At 44.4% G+C, this 18,922-nt stretch overlaps 2 protein-coding genes across 2 annotated transcripts in view; one reads left to right on the top strand and one right to left on the bottom strand.

Annotated features, from left to right (window-relative positions):
• LOC140492622 (zona pellucida sperm-binding protein 3-like) overlaps positions 1–18,922 on the top strand; it is a 187,988-nt gene that overhangs the window by 98,612 nt on the left and 70,454 nt on the right. The window contains exons 4-5 of the mRNA XM_072591642.1: positions 9,129–9,241; positions 11,426–11,496. Of these exons, the coding sequence (XP_072447743.1) occupies positions 9,182–9,241; positions 11,426–11,496 (131 nt within the window). The 5' untranslated portion in view covers positions 9,129–9,181. The remainder of the gene's footprint in view (positions 1–9,128; positions 9,242–11,425; positions 11,497–18,922) is intronic.
• The window catches only part of LOC140492619 (arf-GAP with coiled-coil, ANK repeat and PH domain-containing protein 2-like), a 129,698-nt gene that overhangs the window by 64,864 nt on the left and 45,912 nt on the right, over positions 1–18,922 (bottom strand). The window contains exons 2-3 of the mRNA XM_072591639.1: positions 11,645–11,702; positions 8,680–8,799 (exon numbers count right to left, since the gene is read on the bottom strand). Of these exons, the coding sequence (XP_072447740.1) occupies positions 8,680–8,799; positions 11,645–11,702 (178 nt within the window). The remainder of the gene's footprint in view (positions 1–8,679; positions 8,800–11,644; positions 11,703–18,922) is intronic.

Genomic DNA, 18,922 nt, shown 5'->3' with positions numbered 1-18,922 from the left:
GTAATGTGAAGCGATGCTGATTTTATCAGTGACATTTTGATAACAAATGTACAGAATTTTGACCTCTCTAGCTTCCTAACATGTTGGACTCATGTTGGCAGAAATCAGCAGGAATTATTTCTCACAAAATGCTCTTATTGTGAATTCCATTGTCAATTCATCCCTGAAGGGAGGGAATGCAAAATGAAAATCCTTCTCTCAGCCTCTCAATCCCTTTATGATGCTCCTTGCTTCTTAAGCCAAGCCTTTGGTTCGCTGTTTTGTCATGATCAGACATTGGACAAGAGTCACTAAGTTATTCTGGTTCAGGATAGGTTACCCCAAATTGTTACGTGCTGAGGTGAAGGAGGATGAACTGATTCCACTTCTTTATTCATGCTCTCTCTCAGTTAGTGGATGTCTTTCTCTAAAGTGTCTTGTCCTAATCCCTTTAACAGTGGATGACTGGCAGAACTCAGAGTGAGAGAATCCTTTGTGTTTAGTTTTCTTCTAGCTAGCTTGCTGGCTAGTCTGTTTCTAGTGCACAGAGAGAGAGAAATCATTTGTTTGCAATGCAGAAGTGACAAGAGTCATACAACATGGAAACAGACCCTTTGGTCCAACTAATCCATGTCGACTGTGTTCCCAAATCAAACAAATATCACTTGCCTGTGTTTGACCCATATTCCTCCAAACCTTTCCTCTTCATGGACTCATCCAAATGCCTTTAAATGTTGTAACTGCACCTGTATACATCGCTTTGCCTGACAGTTCATTCTGCATACAAACCCCAGAGTGTTAAAAAAAAATTGTCCTTCATTTAAAAAAAAATCTTTCTGCTCTCATTAAAAAGATTCCCCCTAGTTTTGAGCTCCCCACTCTGGGGAAAAGACCCTTGCTATTCACCTCATCCATGTCCCTCAAGATTTTATAAACCTCGGTAAGGTGTCCCTTCAACCTCTTGTGTACCAGTGGAAAATGTGCCAGTCTAATTTTATAACCCAAGCCTTCCATTCCTGGCAACATCCTGGTCAATCTTTTCTGAACTCTCTTTAATTTAATAATATCATTCCTATAGCAGAGTGAGCACAACTGTTTGCAGTTCTCCAGAAGAGGCCTCACCAATGTCTTGTACAACCCCAACATGATGTCCCAACTCCTCCACTCAAAAGTCTGAGCAATGAAGGCAAGCGAGCTAAAGGCCTTCTTAACCCCTATCTACATATGACATACATTTCAAAGATTTATGTATCTGAACCCCTAGGTCTCTCTGTTTCACAACATTACCCAGGGCCCTAACATTAATTGTAAAAATCGTGCCCTCGTTTGTTTTACCAAAATGTGATCCCTTGCATTTTTCCAAATTAAACTCCATTTGCCACTCCTCAGTTCATTGACCCAATTGATCAAGATCTCTTTGTAAGCTTAGCTAACTTTCCTCACTGTCCACTATGACTTTCATAGTATCCTAGCACTCAAATGCAAGCCTTGATCCTCAAATCTCTTTGCACACCTTATTCCACATCTTATCCTACCAGTATACACAGAACAGGGTTGCAGTTGGGTTTTAACCCTGTCTTTGTATATTCCTGGAAGGGAAAACACAAAATAAATATCTGAAAGAGATGGCTTCCTCCTGGGAGGCGGTGGGGAGGGGGGGGAAGTTGGAGAAGAACCCCTTTCTTATCTTTTCCTCTCTCTGTTTTTTGTCTCTCTCTGTTTGAGATATCAATACAGGAGTGATATTCTATGGATCGAGAGTGTGATGCTGGTAAAGCACAGCTTGTCAGGTAGCATCCAAGGAGCAGGAGAATCGATGTTTCTGGCATGAGTCTTTCATCACGAGGGCTTTCTTGATGAAGGGCTTGTGCCTGCTTCTCGAATGCTGCCTGACCTCTGAACATAGAACATTACAGCGCAGTACAGGCCCTTTAGCCCTCAATGTTGCACTGCCCTGTGAAACCAATCTAAAACCCATCTAACCACACTATTCCATTCTCTGCTGTGTTTTTCCAGCACCACACTCTTGAGTCTCATCTCCAGCATCTGCAATCCACACTTTCTCCTGATATCCTACGGGTCCCACACAAGACTTTGCCAAACAGCACTGAATTTACATCTGCAGGCCTTTTCTCTTTGTAGCACTCTTCTTTAAGAGCCACACACATTTTTGGAATTAAAAGATTAAAATAATTCAATAACACTGCAGGGTTTTTCTCCATCGTTACAATGCTTCACCTGCAGGATGAATAAAATTAGTTTTACTGTCATTTCATTACAAGGAGTGAAAAATAATTAAATGTATAAAACAGTAAACACACGCATACATTCATTCTCTCAGCATCGATCAACATTATCTTTTCGGTTCTAATCTGCTCTCTTTAAGAACTGGACAAAGAGTCTTGTCATCACATTCAATTTCCCAGGAGTGGGTTATTTTTGTCTGATGTAGTTGAAGAAACAACATTCAATGACACAGCTGGAGTTCTCCACAAATGTTAATGGGCTATGGACAAGATTATAGTCTCTCTGTACCCACTTTGACTTAAAACCCAAACTGTCTTGACAGCCTGTATTAAACCAAGGATTTCCTCATCAACTGTGGAGTACGGTTTCTGATACTCATTTAGTTTTTTGGAGAAATATCTGATGGATCTCTCTGTTCTGGAGTCATCATTTTGATACCCCGGTTTCACTTGCATCGATGGCAATTTCAAATACTCGGATAAAGTTTGGAGACAGAAGCACAGGCACATTTATTAAAATGGCCTAAAGATTTTCAAAACCAGGATACAGGAACATCAACTAGCCACAAAACGGCATGACCCACTCTCACTAGTATCTGTACATATGGATGAGGAAGGACACCACTTCGACTGGGACAATACATCCATCCTAGGACAAGCCAAACAGAGACACATGAGAATTCCTGGAAGCATGGCATTCTAACTAGAACTCCATCAACAAACACATTGACTTGGATCCCATTTACCATCCCCTGAGAAGAACAGGAAATGATACCATCGTAGGAATTGATGTCACTACAGGAAATGACATCACCAACTGAGGAAACTCAAACATATAAATAGAAAGTGGGCTACACCACCAGTGCTTCATTCAGAGGCTAACTGAAGATATTACCTAGTATGGTGATCAAAACCTCTGAAAGCGAACTTTCCAGCTCAGTGAACAAACCTACATCCAGAACCTCAACCTGAGCTACAAATCTTCTCAAAACTCGCTCATTTTCAAAACCAGTTTGGAACTTCTAATTCTATCCTATCTTTGTATTTTTCTTTGGTAGGTCTGTCAGCTCCTGTGCTGACGTTTGGGACAAACATGCACAAGAACCCAATGGGAATAGTGAATTATGCAACTGTGGCTCAGGACAGGACTCATCGTGACCCACTATGTCCCATATGGGTCACTTGGGGTCTAGTGAAACAGCTGTTTCTGAGGTTAACCATTAGGACAGCAAACTGTGTTTTCTATAAAAGGACTTCCAATTGCTTTAAGTGTATTTCTCAAGTCTTGTACACCAGGAGATTATCTGGATACACAACACAATTAGATAAGCCTCCCATTATGTGAATCATCAGACTTTGAAAGGCAGTTGGTGCATTTCAGTGTCTTTTTTTGGACCATGGCATAACCTATCCAGGGTTACTAAAGTGGAGATATAATGTGCATGGGCAATCTGTGGAACCTGTCAGTACACCTTGAGTAAATCTACCTTGTAGGCTGCTTTACCAACCATGCCTATACACTCTTCCAGATGGGGTATCAGATCAGAATTGGATCTGGTCACTGTATCGACTTTAGTAATCAGTGCAGAACCATATGGAGCTGTCTGGCTTGGGAGTGAGCACAAGTTTCCGAGCTGCGTCTACTGCTGCTTGGCTCTGGAAGTTTGTGCATGTAGTTAATCTCCCAAACCTTGGCCTAAGCTTTTCTGGGTCTGGCCAATAGGGATGTTGTCCTTTGGGAGGGACATTTCCCACATCCACATGACGTAAAGCCAGGATAGGACAGCCTGATGAGTTGCTTCATTAAGTCTGCTCTCTGTTCTACATATAGGTGGATGAACAAGGAGTCCAAATTTGCTAGTACTTCTGTATTGGTTAGCTAGGTAGTATGGGGTTCAATGTGGCCCTTCAATTCACTGTTGTTACCCTGTCCTTCAGATTGGTGACAATGGGACAGATGGCTCCATTGCTCCTTCTGAGCAGTGGCAAATTTAGCATGTTAAGATGACACAGCTATTGCCTTTCTTCGTGACCTGGGATCAAAGTCAGATAATTTACTTCCCAAAGCTTCTGGGCCATTCTGGATAAATCGCTGAACCAGGCCTTTAAGATTCACCCAATATTGGTGGGAACATTAGCATGAAGGTTCCTGGCTGAAATGTTCACGCCTTGGCATGTTTGTTTGTCTTTTGTTCCGTGATGGTTTGGGAGATTTGAATATTCTTTGGCCACTTCATAGGGTTGCTTTCCAAACTCAGCTGTGTTATTTAACATGGAAACTTTCTTCTTCTGTTCAGAAAACCACTCCAGAGGCCTTTACACTTGGTGCTTTTAAATTGGTTCCAATGGAGTAAAACCAATGGAGTAAAACCAATGGATTAAGTTGGTGAAATCCAGATGGTGAATGTGTGAAAATCGAGGTCTTTATCTCACTCATGGGGTTACTCATTGCAGTTTTAGGATCTGGTGCCCCTGACAGATAGCATATTGAAGACTTCCACTAAAGTATTTTGGAAATGCAAGCTCTGATCCAACAGGAATGTTGGTGGGCAGTTGAAAACTTTCCTCACCACTGTTTTGACAGATGTGATTCTGAGGGGAACAGCTTCCAGGGAATGGGTGGCCACATCCATGATGGTGGCATGGTGGCTCAGTGGTTAGCACTGCTGCCTCACAGCGCCAGGGACCCGCGTTCGATTCCAGCCTTGCGTGATTGTCTGTGAGGAGTTTGCACGTTCTCTGCGTGGGTTTCCTCTGGGTGCTCCACTTTCTTCCCACAATCCAACAACATGCAGTTTAGCTGAATTGCATTAGTCAAGGATAAATATAGGTTAGGGGAATGGATTGAGGTGGGTTACTCTTCAGAGGGTCACTGTGAACTTGTTGGGTTGAAAGCCTTGTTTCCACACTGTAGGGATTCTATGGCAGTGATGTACTGGTGGCCTCCTTGTTTTGGGCAAGGGTCCCACTTAGCCCACCAACACATTGCTGAATGTCTTCCTTTAATCTGACAGCAGGATCATATGGGAAGCTCTTATTACAGGTTGGTATTTCCAACCTGCCAGGCTCTGGAAAATGTTACAATATTATTATGGAGCTGTGGCCAATAAATTGCTGGCTGATTTGGGTTCACGGTTTATGTATACCAGCATACCCAGCCATTGGGATTTCATGAACATGCTGCAATATTTCCTGCTGTACTTGGAAGGTACCATTCCTGATTTGCAGAAATTTGAGGGGCTTTCCAGTTCCTCCCACCGATTCATTTCAATACAATACCATTCAGGGAGGCTTCTGCCTCAGCTTCAGCCTGCACAGTCAGAACTAAAATTTTTAAATTGTGGAACAACTTGTTGGTTTAACTCCTTGGGATCTTCTAGACTCAGGATAAAGGTTTCAGATATCCAAAGTGGAGGGTGTTCTGTTCACAGCTGTATGTCAGCCTCCACTGGTTAACATTGTTTGACCCTAGACCACATGCCTGCATAGTCAGAGAAATGTGTGTCTGATGCAAGCTCCCTGACCTCCACGGTTTTTTCACTGACAAGTAGGAATGCTATCCCTTTTTATCCCACCAAGTCATTGCCAAGGATCGGTTAATCGCATCCAAACGCAAACTGGGGATAACTCCAATGGTTACTGGCCTTGACATAAGCTCGCACTCCAGATGCACCTGCAAAGAGATTGGCATGTCTCCTTCTTCAAACCCCGTTCCTGGCATCTTGGTACTTATTGCACTATCCGGTCAGAACAGCACTGAAGTTTGGCTAGACCCGATATTTCCCAATACCACACTGGGCAAGCTTACCTCAGCCTAGAGAAACATGGCCATTCTCTCTTTGGATACAAAATCCTGATAACTCTCTGGAATTTGTCCTTCCTGTAATTCACACTCTCAGGAAGGCTGATACAGGGATTCACAGCTGTAGTCAGAGCCATAACCAGGTTTGTTATGCTCCCTGACTGACTCCCATTCCTTCCACAGGGTGGGTAAGTCTTAATAAATTCCTCTTTTTTTATCCTGTAGTCTTCAGTAGCCGCCCTAGACATTCACTCTGTTAAAACATACATCTTTCTAGGTTGTCTATGAAAAGTAGATACTGTAATGTTGATAGTTGGAATATTCTATTTCTGGATTCTCAGCCTCTGTAGGTTATTTGAAGTCTGTTTTGACCTGTTTACTTTGGCAGTGGTCAGCTGGGAGCATTGAGAGAAAAGGAATCTTTTTTGTCCTGTTTCCTTTTGACCAACTTGCTAACCAGTTGGCTTTAAGTAGTCAGTAAGTTAGATTGTTTTTACCTGCAATGCAGGGGTGATTAATAAGTGGTTCTTCAGCAGTGACCATCATAGCATATTAGTGCCTAAATAGGATAGAACACGTGCACCCTCAGTTCACAACAACGCCTCCCTTCACTAGCACATGCTCACTCCTTAATAAAGGCAGATCAAGGTTACAGTCAGTCAGTTTTTAATCCTGATTTTGTATGTCCCTAGAAGAGCAAAATACAAAATAAAGAATGGCGAAAGGTGCCTTTCTGCTAAGGTGGCAGAGATAGTCAAACCCCTAGTTAACACTTCTTGTAACATCTCTCTCTCTCTCTCTCTCTCTGTTTCGTGTTTCCCCGACACTCCACAGGTGTGACATTTGGTGTGTTCTACACAATACCTGATAGCACTGAATTTACATCAGCAGTCTTATTTTTATCGGTAGCTGTACTCTTTTAAAAACACATTTTGGCATTAAAAATGTGAAAAATATTATAGAAATCCGGATTTTAATCCATTGCTATCTCCTTCTTTTGCTGTGCATCTATTTTTGTATGAAGATCCTTAGGATGCGTTTTTGGGTTTAAAGTTTCTATATTAATGTAAATTGTGTACTGATTTTAAAACAAAGTGTGAAGGGAGTGTTGCTGAACAAAAGAGTCCTTGGAGTCCAGGTTCATAGCTCCTTGAAAGTGGAGTCACACGTTGATAGGATAGTGAAGAAGGCGTTTGGTATGCTTTCCTTTATTGGTCAGACTATTGAGCACAGGAGTTGGGAGGTCATGTTGCGGCTATACAGGACATTGGTTAGGCTACGTTTGGAATATTGCATGCAATTTTGGCCTCCTTCCTATCAGAAGGATGTTGTCAAACTTGAAAGCGTTAAGAAAAGATTTATAAGGATGTTGCCAGGGTTGGAAGATTTGAGCTATAGAGAGGCTGAACAGGCTGGGGCTGTTTTCCCTGGAGCATCAGAGGCTGAGGGTTGACTTTATAGAGGTTTATAAAATCATAAGGGGCATAGATAAGATAAATAGACAAGGTCTTTTCCCTGGGTTGAGGGAGTCCAGAACTAGAGGGCCCAGGTTTAGGGTGAGAAGGGAAAGATATAAAAGAGACCTAAGGGGCAACTTTTTTATGCAGAGGTGGTATGTGTATGGGATGAGCTGCCAGAGGAAGTGGTGGAGGCTGGTACAATTGCAACATTTAAAAAGCATCTGGATGGGTATATAAATAAGAAGGGTTTGGAGGGATATGGGCCGGGTGCTGGCAGGTGGGACTAGATTGGGTTGGGATATCTGGTCGGCATGGACGGGTTGGACCGAAGGGTCTGTTTCCGTGCTGTACATCTCTATGACTCTATGACTCTTAAGTTTATAAAGGATTCAGGTTACAGATTTATAAGGTTAGGGAGTTTTTTTCTTTTGCAATGATTAACAGTACAAAATATTATGCTCTTCAGAGAGTAATTTAGCATGGGCATGAATAAATTGGAGGAAATCTATTGCAGAATGTGTTAGGATCTGAATGGGCTAATACTGTGGGATGCATTATACACCATCCAATGGGATGATGTTATATAGACTTGGATGGGGATCAGCTCTGGACCTCAAAAGAGACAGACCTACAATTGGGGCTCGTTGTGTGTAACAATGTCTATGATACCAAAGTGAAGGTGATAGCAATCCATCTACTATATCTTTCATAGCCAGTTACTGAGCATCCATCATACGATTTCATAATTGTATCGTCAAGTCTGGATAAAATGGAATCGGTGGACTAAATGGCTTCTCACTCTGGATTTTCAAAATATTCCAATGATTTGCAAGATCACATCCCACATCTCACATTTTTTTGTGTGGGGGTTCACATTGGTGATTAGATCCCCACTTTTGCGTTATCCCAAAGCATATCCAATGGAGAAGGTTCACAGTTTGCTCTCACCCTGTAAATATGGAACTCGCTTCTGTTACACTTTATACCTTGGATCCCAGTGGCCCAATTAAGGCCACTAGCTATTGGAAATATGGACCCAACCAGTTGTGTCGGGATTCTGCAGACATGCACATTGACATGCATGCAGCACACTCGTGCCTGTATGCAGGTACACACACTTTTCAGAATGAGTGAAACTACCCAGTCCCTACTCAAAGGATTTTGAAATTGATGCGCACAGAGAACTACTTACGCTCATCATCTCATCGTTTTTGCAATGTCCAGACAGTTCTCGGATTCCGTTCACAAATTGCCTGGCATTAGTGCTGTATATTCGACCAGCTTCAAGCGTGGCATTGCATATCTTCACCAGCTGCAACAAGAGGGTCACACGCTAACTATATCACATGGGAATGTTATACAGGAGCAGACTGGATCAATTTGTTTCTGTTTGGGAATGTCCAAACGATTGCTGGTGATAAGATAGCCTTTCACCAATTGCTTCAAAGGTGTGAATAGTAACAGGGAAGGGAGGCAGTGTGCATGTGTGCCTCCCTCCTCTAAGCCAGCGGAGGCATTTGTGGGCATGAGCATCAGTGATTCTTCTATTGGAAATCATTTCTTAAATCATCAGGACTGTGCTAATAGCTATAATAAAAACCAATTGAAGATCATTAATCAGCAGCACATTGTTCAAAATAGGTGGACATCTGGGATGCTGGGAAGTGGAATGTCTCCTCGTATGAACAGATGTGATGGAAACGAAGGAATTGGGAAAACGGATGGAGGTCTTGCAGGATACTGTGTCGATGGAGGTCTGTTCCAGGTTGTTATGGGAGTCTGTGGGTTTATAGTAGACATCCATCCGTATTAGCTCGCCAGAGACAGCAACAAAGAGATCATGAAAGGGGAGGGAAACGTGCGCGATTATTTTGAACAATGTGCATCCCCCCACCCCTGAAATCTAGACAGCCCTCCTCCGCATCTTCTCCATTCCCCGTTCTACTGCTCTAAACACCTCCTTCTCCAAACATAATAAAGACAGGGTCCCTCTTGTCCTCACCTCCCACCCCACCAGGCTCTGCATCCAACGGATCATGCTTAAACATTTCCACCAACTCCAGCTAGATCCCACCACCAAGAACATCTTTCCCTTACTGCCTTCCGCAAAGACTGCTCCCATTGACAGTCCTTGGTTCGCACCACTCTCCTTACCAACATCACCCCCCCACCCCCAAAACCCCAGGTTCCTTCCCCTGCAACTAGAAAAGATATAAAACCTGCTAGTAGACCACCACTCCCCTCACCTTATCCAGGGCTCCAAACAGTCCTTCCAGGTGAGACAGAGGTTCACCTAACTCTCCTCCAACCTGATTTACTGCATCCAATGCTCCTAATGTGGTCTTCTCTATATTGCTGAGACCAAACATCAGTTAAGGGCATGTTTCACCAAGTATCTCAGCCAAGCTCCAGTCACCAGCCATTTCAATTCCTCTTCCCACTGTCTCTCCAACATGACCATCCTTGGCTTCCTCCAGTGCCACAGCAAATCAGACCGCAAATTGGAGGAACAACACCTCATCTTCTGCCTGGGCAGCCTACAGCCTGGAGTTCTCCAATTTCAAATAACCTCCTTTCCCATCACCCAACTCCCTTCCCAGCCCCTCCCACTCCCTTCAATTCCACTCACTCACTCACCTTTCCTTCTAGCCACCAACCAGGGTCGAACCCCCCCCTCCCTGTGTTCACCTATCATTACCTTACCACTCTGCCCCTCTCCCCACCCAAAACCCTCCCCATCGGCAGCTCCGTCCATCCCCAGTCCTGAAGAAGGGTTACGCTTGAAACATTAACTTCTCCACTTCCTGAAGCTGCCTGGCTTGCTGTGTTCTTCCAGCCTCCTGTTTGTCTGCTTTGGATTCCAGGATTTGGAGGTGTTGGTGTTGGACTGGGATGCACAAAGTTAAAAATCACACAACACCGGGTTATAGTCCAACAGGTTTATTTGGAAGCACTAGCTTTTGGAGCGCTGCTCCTTCATCAGGTGGTTGTGGAGTATAAGATCGTAAGACACAGAATTTATAGCAAGAGTTTACAATATGATGTAACTGAAATTGTACATTGAAAAAGACCTGGATTATTTGTTAAATCTCTCATTTTTTAGAATGACCCCATGTTGGTTTCAGTTCTTTCATGTGTAAATTGCAAAACATTTTTAAAAGTTATATTCTCAAATAAACTTTAACAATAGGTGTCATTTCAGTCCAGATAATGCATTGAAGGTGTGAGGTGCCCTGTGTAAGACTGTCTGTGCCACAATGGTCAGACTGATCTATTCTAAAAATGGGATTTACAGAATTTTACATGGATTCATGCAGTTTTTGAGCAAAGTAATATGTAATTCTGCAAGTACAACTTCACTCCACAAATACTGTGTGTGTGCCTGTGTGTGTGTGCAGGGAGGGTATGTGTGTCTGTGAAAGAGTGTGTGTATGTGTGAGTGTGAGTGTAAAAGTCTGTGAGAGGGTGTGTGTGTGAGCGTATGAGAGAGCGCTTGTAAGCTAGTACTTTCAAATAAACCTGGTGTTGTGTGATTTTTAACTTTGGATTCCAGCATCTGTGGGGTTTTTTTTGTCTCTAACCTGGTTTGAAAATTAAGACTGACAGGCAACTGTTTAGCTGCCCCTCCATGCTAAGGATGGTCTAACCAATCAGCATTCTCTTTTCATGTTGTATAAAATGGTGTGTCTCATCAAGTCTGCTTCTTGAATCCTGGTCCTGATGATTTCAAGATAAAAAGCTTTTAATTTCTCATCTCCTTTTTGCAATGATTAGCTAAATATATTGTAAAAATAAAACGTATGGGCTACCAAACCAGTTTTCATTCTGGAATTTGACTTGTCCGGTATTAGTATCAGTTGGGATCAAAATACTTCTGAAAAAGGGCTGTAGGGGCATATAATATTACCTACTATAAAACCACCATTGTCTTGGAATAGATCATCGTGAGTGGTACTGAAATGGGATTGGAACCAGGAATCCTCCTCATTGGTGTACTTCTTCCTACCAGGTAGAATGTTTATTAATTCATCAGTACTAAAAGACGGGTTCTGATTCTCAGTTTGGATCAAAATGGAGGAAGGTTGGATTCATACGCAAATGGAAAACCACTCCAATCTCACCTTCACCTCTCACTAATCATTGCTTATGGCACTCACCTTCTCAAGTTTGACTTCAAGCTCTGTCACCTCAGTCTCTACTCCTTCAATTGAAGCTCTGGAAAAGAGATTGTATTGGTTAAATACTGAACAAAGTGTTGCTTCTGAATATAAACCATGAGAGGAGCAAAAGTAGGCCAATCAGCCCCTCATGCCGTTTCCACCATTCAATTAAATCATTGCTGATCTGATAATCCTCAATTCCTGTGGCACACCACTGGTTTCAGGTTGTCATCCTGAAAATGTCCCCCTTATCCCAACTCTGTCTTCTAATAGTTAGACAATCCATGCTAATGTATTACCTCCAGCACCATGAACTATCTTATGAAGTAGCCTAATGTGTGGCACCTTATCAAATGTCTTTTGAACAGCCAAATATATTCCATCTACTATTTCGTCTTTGTCACTCCTGCTTGTTACTTCCTCAAAGAATTCTAGTTCATTTGTGAGGCACGTTTTCCCCTGCACAAAGACATGCTGACTCTGCTTGATCATAGAATGTATTTCTAAATACTCTGCTATTACATCCTTTATAATAGACTCGAAAATTTACCCAATAACAGACATTAAACTACTTGGCTTATAGTTACCTGTTTTGTCTCCTTCACCTTTTCAATAAAGGTGTTACATTGGCAATTTTACAATCCTCTGAGACTTACCCAGAATCTAAGGCATCCTGGAAATTTCCTACCAGTGCATCCAGTGTCACTAGTGTGACCAAGCTGCTCCTTTAACAAGGTCATGTTATCCTTGGCCTTTTTGTTTCAGAGAGGTCGAAGAAGTCTAGGGTGGAAGGGTTTTAGGGCCAATTTGATTATAGCTAACAGATACTGCCTCAGTCAGAAGGCTTTCAAGTTTTAATAAAAGAACACATGTACAATGAAAGGGGAGTGGCCAGTCCTCCCAGCTCAGCTTTTCCCTGGTATGGCTTGGTTGTTAGCTGTAATCTGGAAAAAGCTGCTGGACCCAAAAAAGCAGGACCAGGCTTGTACTCACTCTCCTTGACATCTTTCCTGTAAGACCCTGTGTTTGAACTTACCTTTGGTGCCAAGGGGTCTTTATGGGATTGTTACAAGTATTTGGAACAGCGTCATGAAGTTGGAATGATCTGTTGGGTTTTCAGAGAGATTGTTATTCGGTATTCTGTTTTCTATTGTTTGTATTTCATTCAGGAATAACTTCTGTTTTGTTTAAAACTGATTCTCTTCTGGAATATCCACTTTAAACCTGCTTAAAACAACTAGCAAAGTTAGGGCCTGGGCCACTTTCTTGAAATGTTTTGAGGAGTCTGGCCTGGTCCATAACACATACTGGATTAGTGGTGCTGGAAGAGCACAGCAGTTCAGGCAGCATCCAACGAGCAGCGAAATCAATGTTTCGGGCAAAAGCCCTTCATCAGGATGATGAAGGGCTTTTGCCCGAAACGTTGATTTCGCTGCTCGTTGGATGCTGCCTGAACTGCTGTGCTCTTCCAGCACCACTAATCCAGTATTTGATTTTCAGCATCTGCAGTCATTGTTTTTACCTGGTCCATAACACAAGCTACTCCTTTTAATATCCTAGATTGTATCCCATCAGGGACTTATCAGTTATAGCCCCATTAGTTTCTTTAGCTTGTTTTCTCCAATTATTGTGTTTATATCCTCTCTATTTGCCCCTTGAATATTTAATGATTTTGGGATGCCATAATGTCTTCTATTGTAAAGACTGACGCAAAGTATTTATTCAATCCCTCTGCCATTTCCTGGTTCCTCATTATTACGTGCAGCACGTGGCTCAGTGGTTAGAACTGCTGCCTCACAGCTCCAGGGATCTAGGTTCGATTCCAGCCTTAGGCGACTGTCTGTGTGGAGTTTGTACATTCTCCCTGTGTCTGCGTGGGTTTCCTCCGGGTGCTCCGGTTATCTCCCACAGTCCAAAGATGCTCAGGTTAGGTGAATTGGCCGTGCTAAATTGCACATAGTGTTCAGGGATGTGTAGGCAAGGTGCATTAGTCAGGGGTAAACATAGGGTAATGAGTTGATGGGAGACTCTTCAGAGGGTTGTGTGGACTTGTTGGGCCAAAGGGCCTGTTTCCACACTGTAGGGATTTTAAGCTTTCCCAAATCTTATTTTTTAAGGAGCCTATGTTCACTTGGCTTCTATTCCAATTTATTAATTTAACGAAACTTTTGCTATCTGTCATAATATTACTTGCAAGCATACCCTTAAAGGTTACGTTTTCCTCTTTATTATTTTTTGGTTGTCTTCAGTTTGTTTTTAAAGACTTAGCTTATTTTTTGGTTTAGCACTAATCGTTACAACATTGTATAATTTTTCTGTCACTTTAATGCTTTCCTTAAACTTCCTTGGTAAAACCCCTTCCTTTTCAGTGGCATTGTAGCACCAGGACTGAAAATCTTTCTCCTTCACTGGAATATGCCTTTACTGGGAGCTTTGAAGTATTTTCTTAGGTCTGCCATTGTTCGTCAACCCCTGTCTTTGCTGCTAAATTCCCTCCCCAGCCCACTCCAGCCAGCTCTATCCATATTTCTTTGTGATTAGTCTTATTTAGGCTCAGCACAGTTATTTCCAAGGAGAAAGTGAGGACTGCAGATGCTGGAGATCAGAGCTGAAAAATTTGTTGCTGGAAAAGCACAGCAGGTCAGGCAGCAAAGGAGCTGGAGAATCGACGTTTCGGGCATAAGCCCTCTTTCAGGAATGAGGAGGGTGTGCCAAGCAGGCTAAGATAAAAGGTAGGGAGGAGGGACTTGGGGAGGGGCGTTGGGAATGCGATAGGTGGAAGGAGGTTAAGGTGAGGGTGATAGGCCAGAGAGGGTTTGGGGGCAGAGAGGTCAGGAAGAAGATTGCAGGTCAAGAAGGCGGTGCTGAGTCCGAGGGTTGGGACTGAGCAAAGGTGGGGGGGGGGGGGGGGGAGGGGAAATGAGGAAGCTGGAGAAATCTGCACTCATCCATTGTGATTGAGGGTTTCTAGGCGGAAGATGAGGTGCTCTTCCTCCAGGCGTTGTGTTGCCATGGTCTGGCGATGGAGGAGGCCAAGGTCCTGCATGTCCTTGGTGGAGTGGGAGGGAAAGTTAAAGTGTTCAGCCACAGGGCGGTTGGGTTGGTTGGTCCGAGTGTCCCAGAGGTGTTCTCTGAAACGTTCCACAAGTAGGCGGCCTGTCTCCCCAATATATAGGAGGCCACATCGGGTGCAGCGGATGCAGTAAATGATGTGTGTGGGGGTGCAGGTGAATTTGTGATGGATATGGAAGGATCCCTTGGGGCCTTGGAGGGAAGTGAGGGGGGGAGGTATGGGTGCAAGTTTTGCATTTCTTGCGGTTGCAGGGGAAGGTGCCAGGAGTGGAGGTTGGGTTGGTGAGGGGTGTGGACCTGACGAGGGAGTCGCGGAGGGAGTGGTCTCCTAGAGGACTCCTCCCTCCCCTTCCTAGACCTCTCCATTTCTATCTCAGACGACCGACTCATCACGGATGTTTACTATAAACTGACTGACTCCCACAGCTACCTAGATTACACCTCCTCCCACCCTGCTCCCTGTAAAAACACCATCCCATATTCCCAATTCCTTCGCCTCCACCGCATCTGCTCCCAGGAGGACCAACTCCAATACCGAACAACACAGATGGCCTCCTTCTTCAAAGACCGCAATTTTCCCTCAGACGTGGTTGACGAAGCTCTCCACCACATCTCCGCCACTTCCCGCTCCTCCACCCTTGAACCCCGCCCCTCCAATCGCCACTAGGACAGAACCCTACTGATCCTCACCCACCACCCCACCAACCTCCAAATACATCGTATCATCTGTTGTCATTTCCGCCACCTCCAAACGGACCCCACCACTAAGGATATATTTCCCTCCCCTCCTCTATCAGCGTTCCGAAAAGACCACTCCCTCCATGACTCCCTCGTCAGGTCCACACCTCCCCACCAACCCAACCTCCACTCCCAGCACCTTCCCCTGCAACCGCAAGAAATGCAAAACTTGCGCCCACACTTCCCCCCTTACTTCCCTCCAAGGCCCCAAGGGATCCTTCCATATCTGCCACAAATTCACCTGCACCTCTACACACATCATTTATGCATCCGCTGCACCCGATGAGGCCTCCTCTATATTGGGGAGACGGGCCGCCTACTTGCGGAATGTTTCAGAGAACACCTCTGGGACACCCGGACCAACCAACCCAACCACCCCGTGGCTCAACACTTCAACTCCCTCTCCCACTCCACCAAGGACATGCAGGTCCTTGGACTTCTCCATCGCCAGACCATAGCAACACGACGGCTGGAGGAAGAGCGCCTCATCTTCCGCCTAGGATCCCTCCAACCACAAGGGATGAATGCAGATTTCTCAAGTTTCCTAATTTCCCCTCCCCCCACCTTGTCTCAGTCCCAACCCTCGAACTCAGCACCACCTTCCTAACCTGCAATTTTCTTCCTGACCTCTCCGCCGCCTCCCCCCCCCCCCCCCTCTCTGGCCTATCACCCTCACCTTATCACCCTCACCTTAACTTCCTTCCACCTATCGCATTTCCAACCCCCCTCCCCCAAGTCCCTCCTCCCTACCTTTTATCTTAGCCTGTTTGGCACACTTTCCACATTCCTGAAGAAGGGCTCATGCCCGAAACGTCGATTCTCCTGCTCCTTGGATGCTACCTGACCTGCTGCGCTTTTCCAGCAACACATTTTCAGCTCTGATCTCCAGCAACTGCAGTCCTCACTTTCTCCTAGAAGAGTAGGACTCCCCACCCAGGACTCCTCTGCTGCACAGGTTATTGTGCTTTCTTTTCTCTGTTTTAAAGCAGACATGGAGCAGTGCGAGGAGAATGAGACCCGGAGCAGTGTGAGGGGAATGAGACCCGGAGCAGAGTGTGGGAATGATACTGGGAACAGTGTGATGGGAATCAGACCTGGAGCAGAGTGAAGGAAGTGAGATCTGGAACAGTGTTATGGAGATGAGACCCAGAGCAGAGTGAGGGGAATGATACTGGAACAGTGTGATGGGGGTGAGACGCGGAGCAGAGCGAGGGGAAAGAGAACCCGGAGCAGAGCGAGGGGAAAGAGAACCCGGGCAATGTGAGTGGAATGATACTGGGAGCAGAGTGAGCGGAATTAGACACGGAGCAGTGTTAGGGGCATGAGACCCGGAGCAGAATGATGGGAATGAGACCCGGAGCAGAGTGAGGGGACTGAGACCCGGAGCAGAGTGAGGGGACTGAGACCCGGAGCAGTGTGAGGGGAATGAGACCCGGAGCAGAGTGTGGGGAATGAGACCCGGAGCACAGTGTGGGGAATGAGACCCGGAGCACAGTGTGGGGAATGAGACCCGGAGCACAGTGTGGGGAATGAGACCCGGAGCAGTGAGAGGGGACTGAGACCCAGAGCAGTGTGAGGGGAATGAGACCTGCTGAGGAGCAGATTGGAGTCTGGAGCGGAGTGGAACAGTGCCTGGCATGTGTGGTCAGGCTATGTGCTGAACTGCTGTCATTTGAAACTCTTTACTGGACTGTAATGTCAATCCTTAATCTATGTTATAACTATCTTATTTCTAACTTTTTTTTTAGGCACTGTATGTAATACTTTTCCTTTTCCTTCCTTTATTCCTCTTTGTATCCAAGATTTGTAGCTGAGTGGTTGTCCCTAAGATGGCTCCATTAGAGGCAACCATTGTTAAAATGTTTCACTGTGTTCCTCTACTTCTGCACCACACCACATGTGACAATAAAGGATATTCTGTTCTATTGTACCAGATGTTGTACCTGTTCTTAGGACACTGAATCCCCCCACACCCAAAGGCATTCTGTTCTGGCTAAACACTTTCTGCTTACACTGCACATTATTTTTCTGCACACTTTACTGAAAGGTTCTGAAACAGGTGTCTTTTTTTTCTGAATATGATCCATTGCTGATTTCAGGCAGTCACCCGGAATAGCCATAAGCCACAATGACCCACAAGGTATTGCATCCATAAATCTATTTTACACTGTTGTTTGTGCGAGAAATGAGCAAAATATCGTCACAGTTTCTCCCTCCTGTAAGTCCACATTTGTAAGTACGATTCACCCCAAGTACCAAGATGTCAGATCAGGGCCACCACGTGACTTGAATTGGACTCCCTGCTCTCAGGAGAATGTCGGGACAGTATTATTCAGTATTTAGACACACCTTTAGAGGAGGCCCCATAGACATGGAGTCTACCCAACAATTATAATGTACTCATGACCTATTAGATCAAGGAATAATATTGCATGGAGGACAGTCACAATGGAGAGCTAGTCACTGAAAGTCTGTTTCATTGGCATTAGCACCAGTCTGAGACAGGACGGAGTTACACTGTCAGGACTGGCTCTCACGCCTTCACTGAAAATATATTTAGAAGGAACACGGGGGCAAAGGCTCTAAATTGGTAAGGTGGTGGGTGGGAGTTTTTGGGGAGTCATTTGTTGCATGATTTCATGCCTAAATCCATGAGTTTAGATTAGATTCCCTACAGTGTGGAAACAGGCCCTTCAGCCCAACAAGCCCATACCGATCCTCTGAAGAATAATTCACAGAGCCATTTCCCTCTGACTAATGCACCTAACACTATGGGCAATTGAGCATGGCCAAATCACCCTAACCTGCACATCTTTGGACTGTGGGAGGAAACCAGAGCACCCGGAGGAAACCCACGCAGACACATGGAAAATGTACAAACTCCACACACAGTCACCTGAGGTGGGAATCGAACCTGAGTCCCTGATGCTGTGAGGCAACAGTGCTAACCACTGATCCACCATGCTATCCTGAATCACCTGTTTGATTCAAGACACTAAATGAAGGCAGAGCAAAGTCAAGAACAGCCTGCTTTATAACACCGTTATATTAGATGAATACCAAGTTCTAACCTGACAATTACATTACTGTAAGCAATAAATCTGAGGATTGGGAAGCTAAAGGAAGACGAAGAAACTGATAAGGAAAGGAAGAGTAGAATATAAATGTAATCGGCTATTCGGCTAAAATGTAGGTCTGGTGCAGGCAGAGTCAGAAGAATTGTAATATGGGAATGGAGAAATAGTGCAAAAGTTAAATTGTTATTTTGTTATGTTTTCACTGAGGAAGACACAAGAAATCTCCCAGAACTAGATATTCAAGTGACTGGGAAGAGTAAGGATTTGAAGGAGATTAGTAAGAACATTGCACTGGAGAAATTAGTGGGGTGAAAAGATCATATCACTGGACTTGCAGCTACACAGTTAGTTGTTGCATTTGTGATCATCTTCCCAAATTTCTTAGATT

Source organism: Chiloscyllium punctatum, chromosome 21, assembly GCF_047496795.1.
Source record: "Chiloscyllium punctatum isolate Juve2018m chromosome 21, sChiPun1.3, whole genome shotgun sequence".
NCBI lineage: Eukaryota > Metazoa > Chordata > Chondrichthyes > Orectolobiformes > Hemiscylliidae > Chiloscyllium > Chiloscyllium punctatum.
Note: the sequence above shows the minus strand (reverse complement) of the source record. Positions and strands in the feature narration are given on the sequence as shown.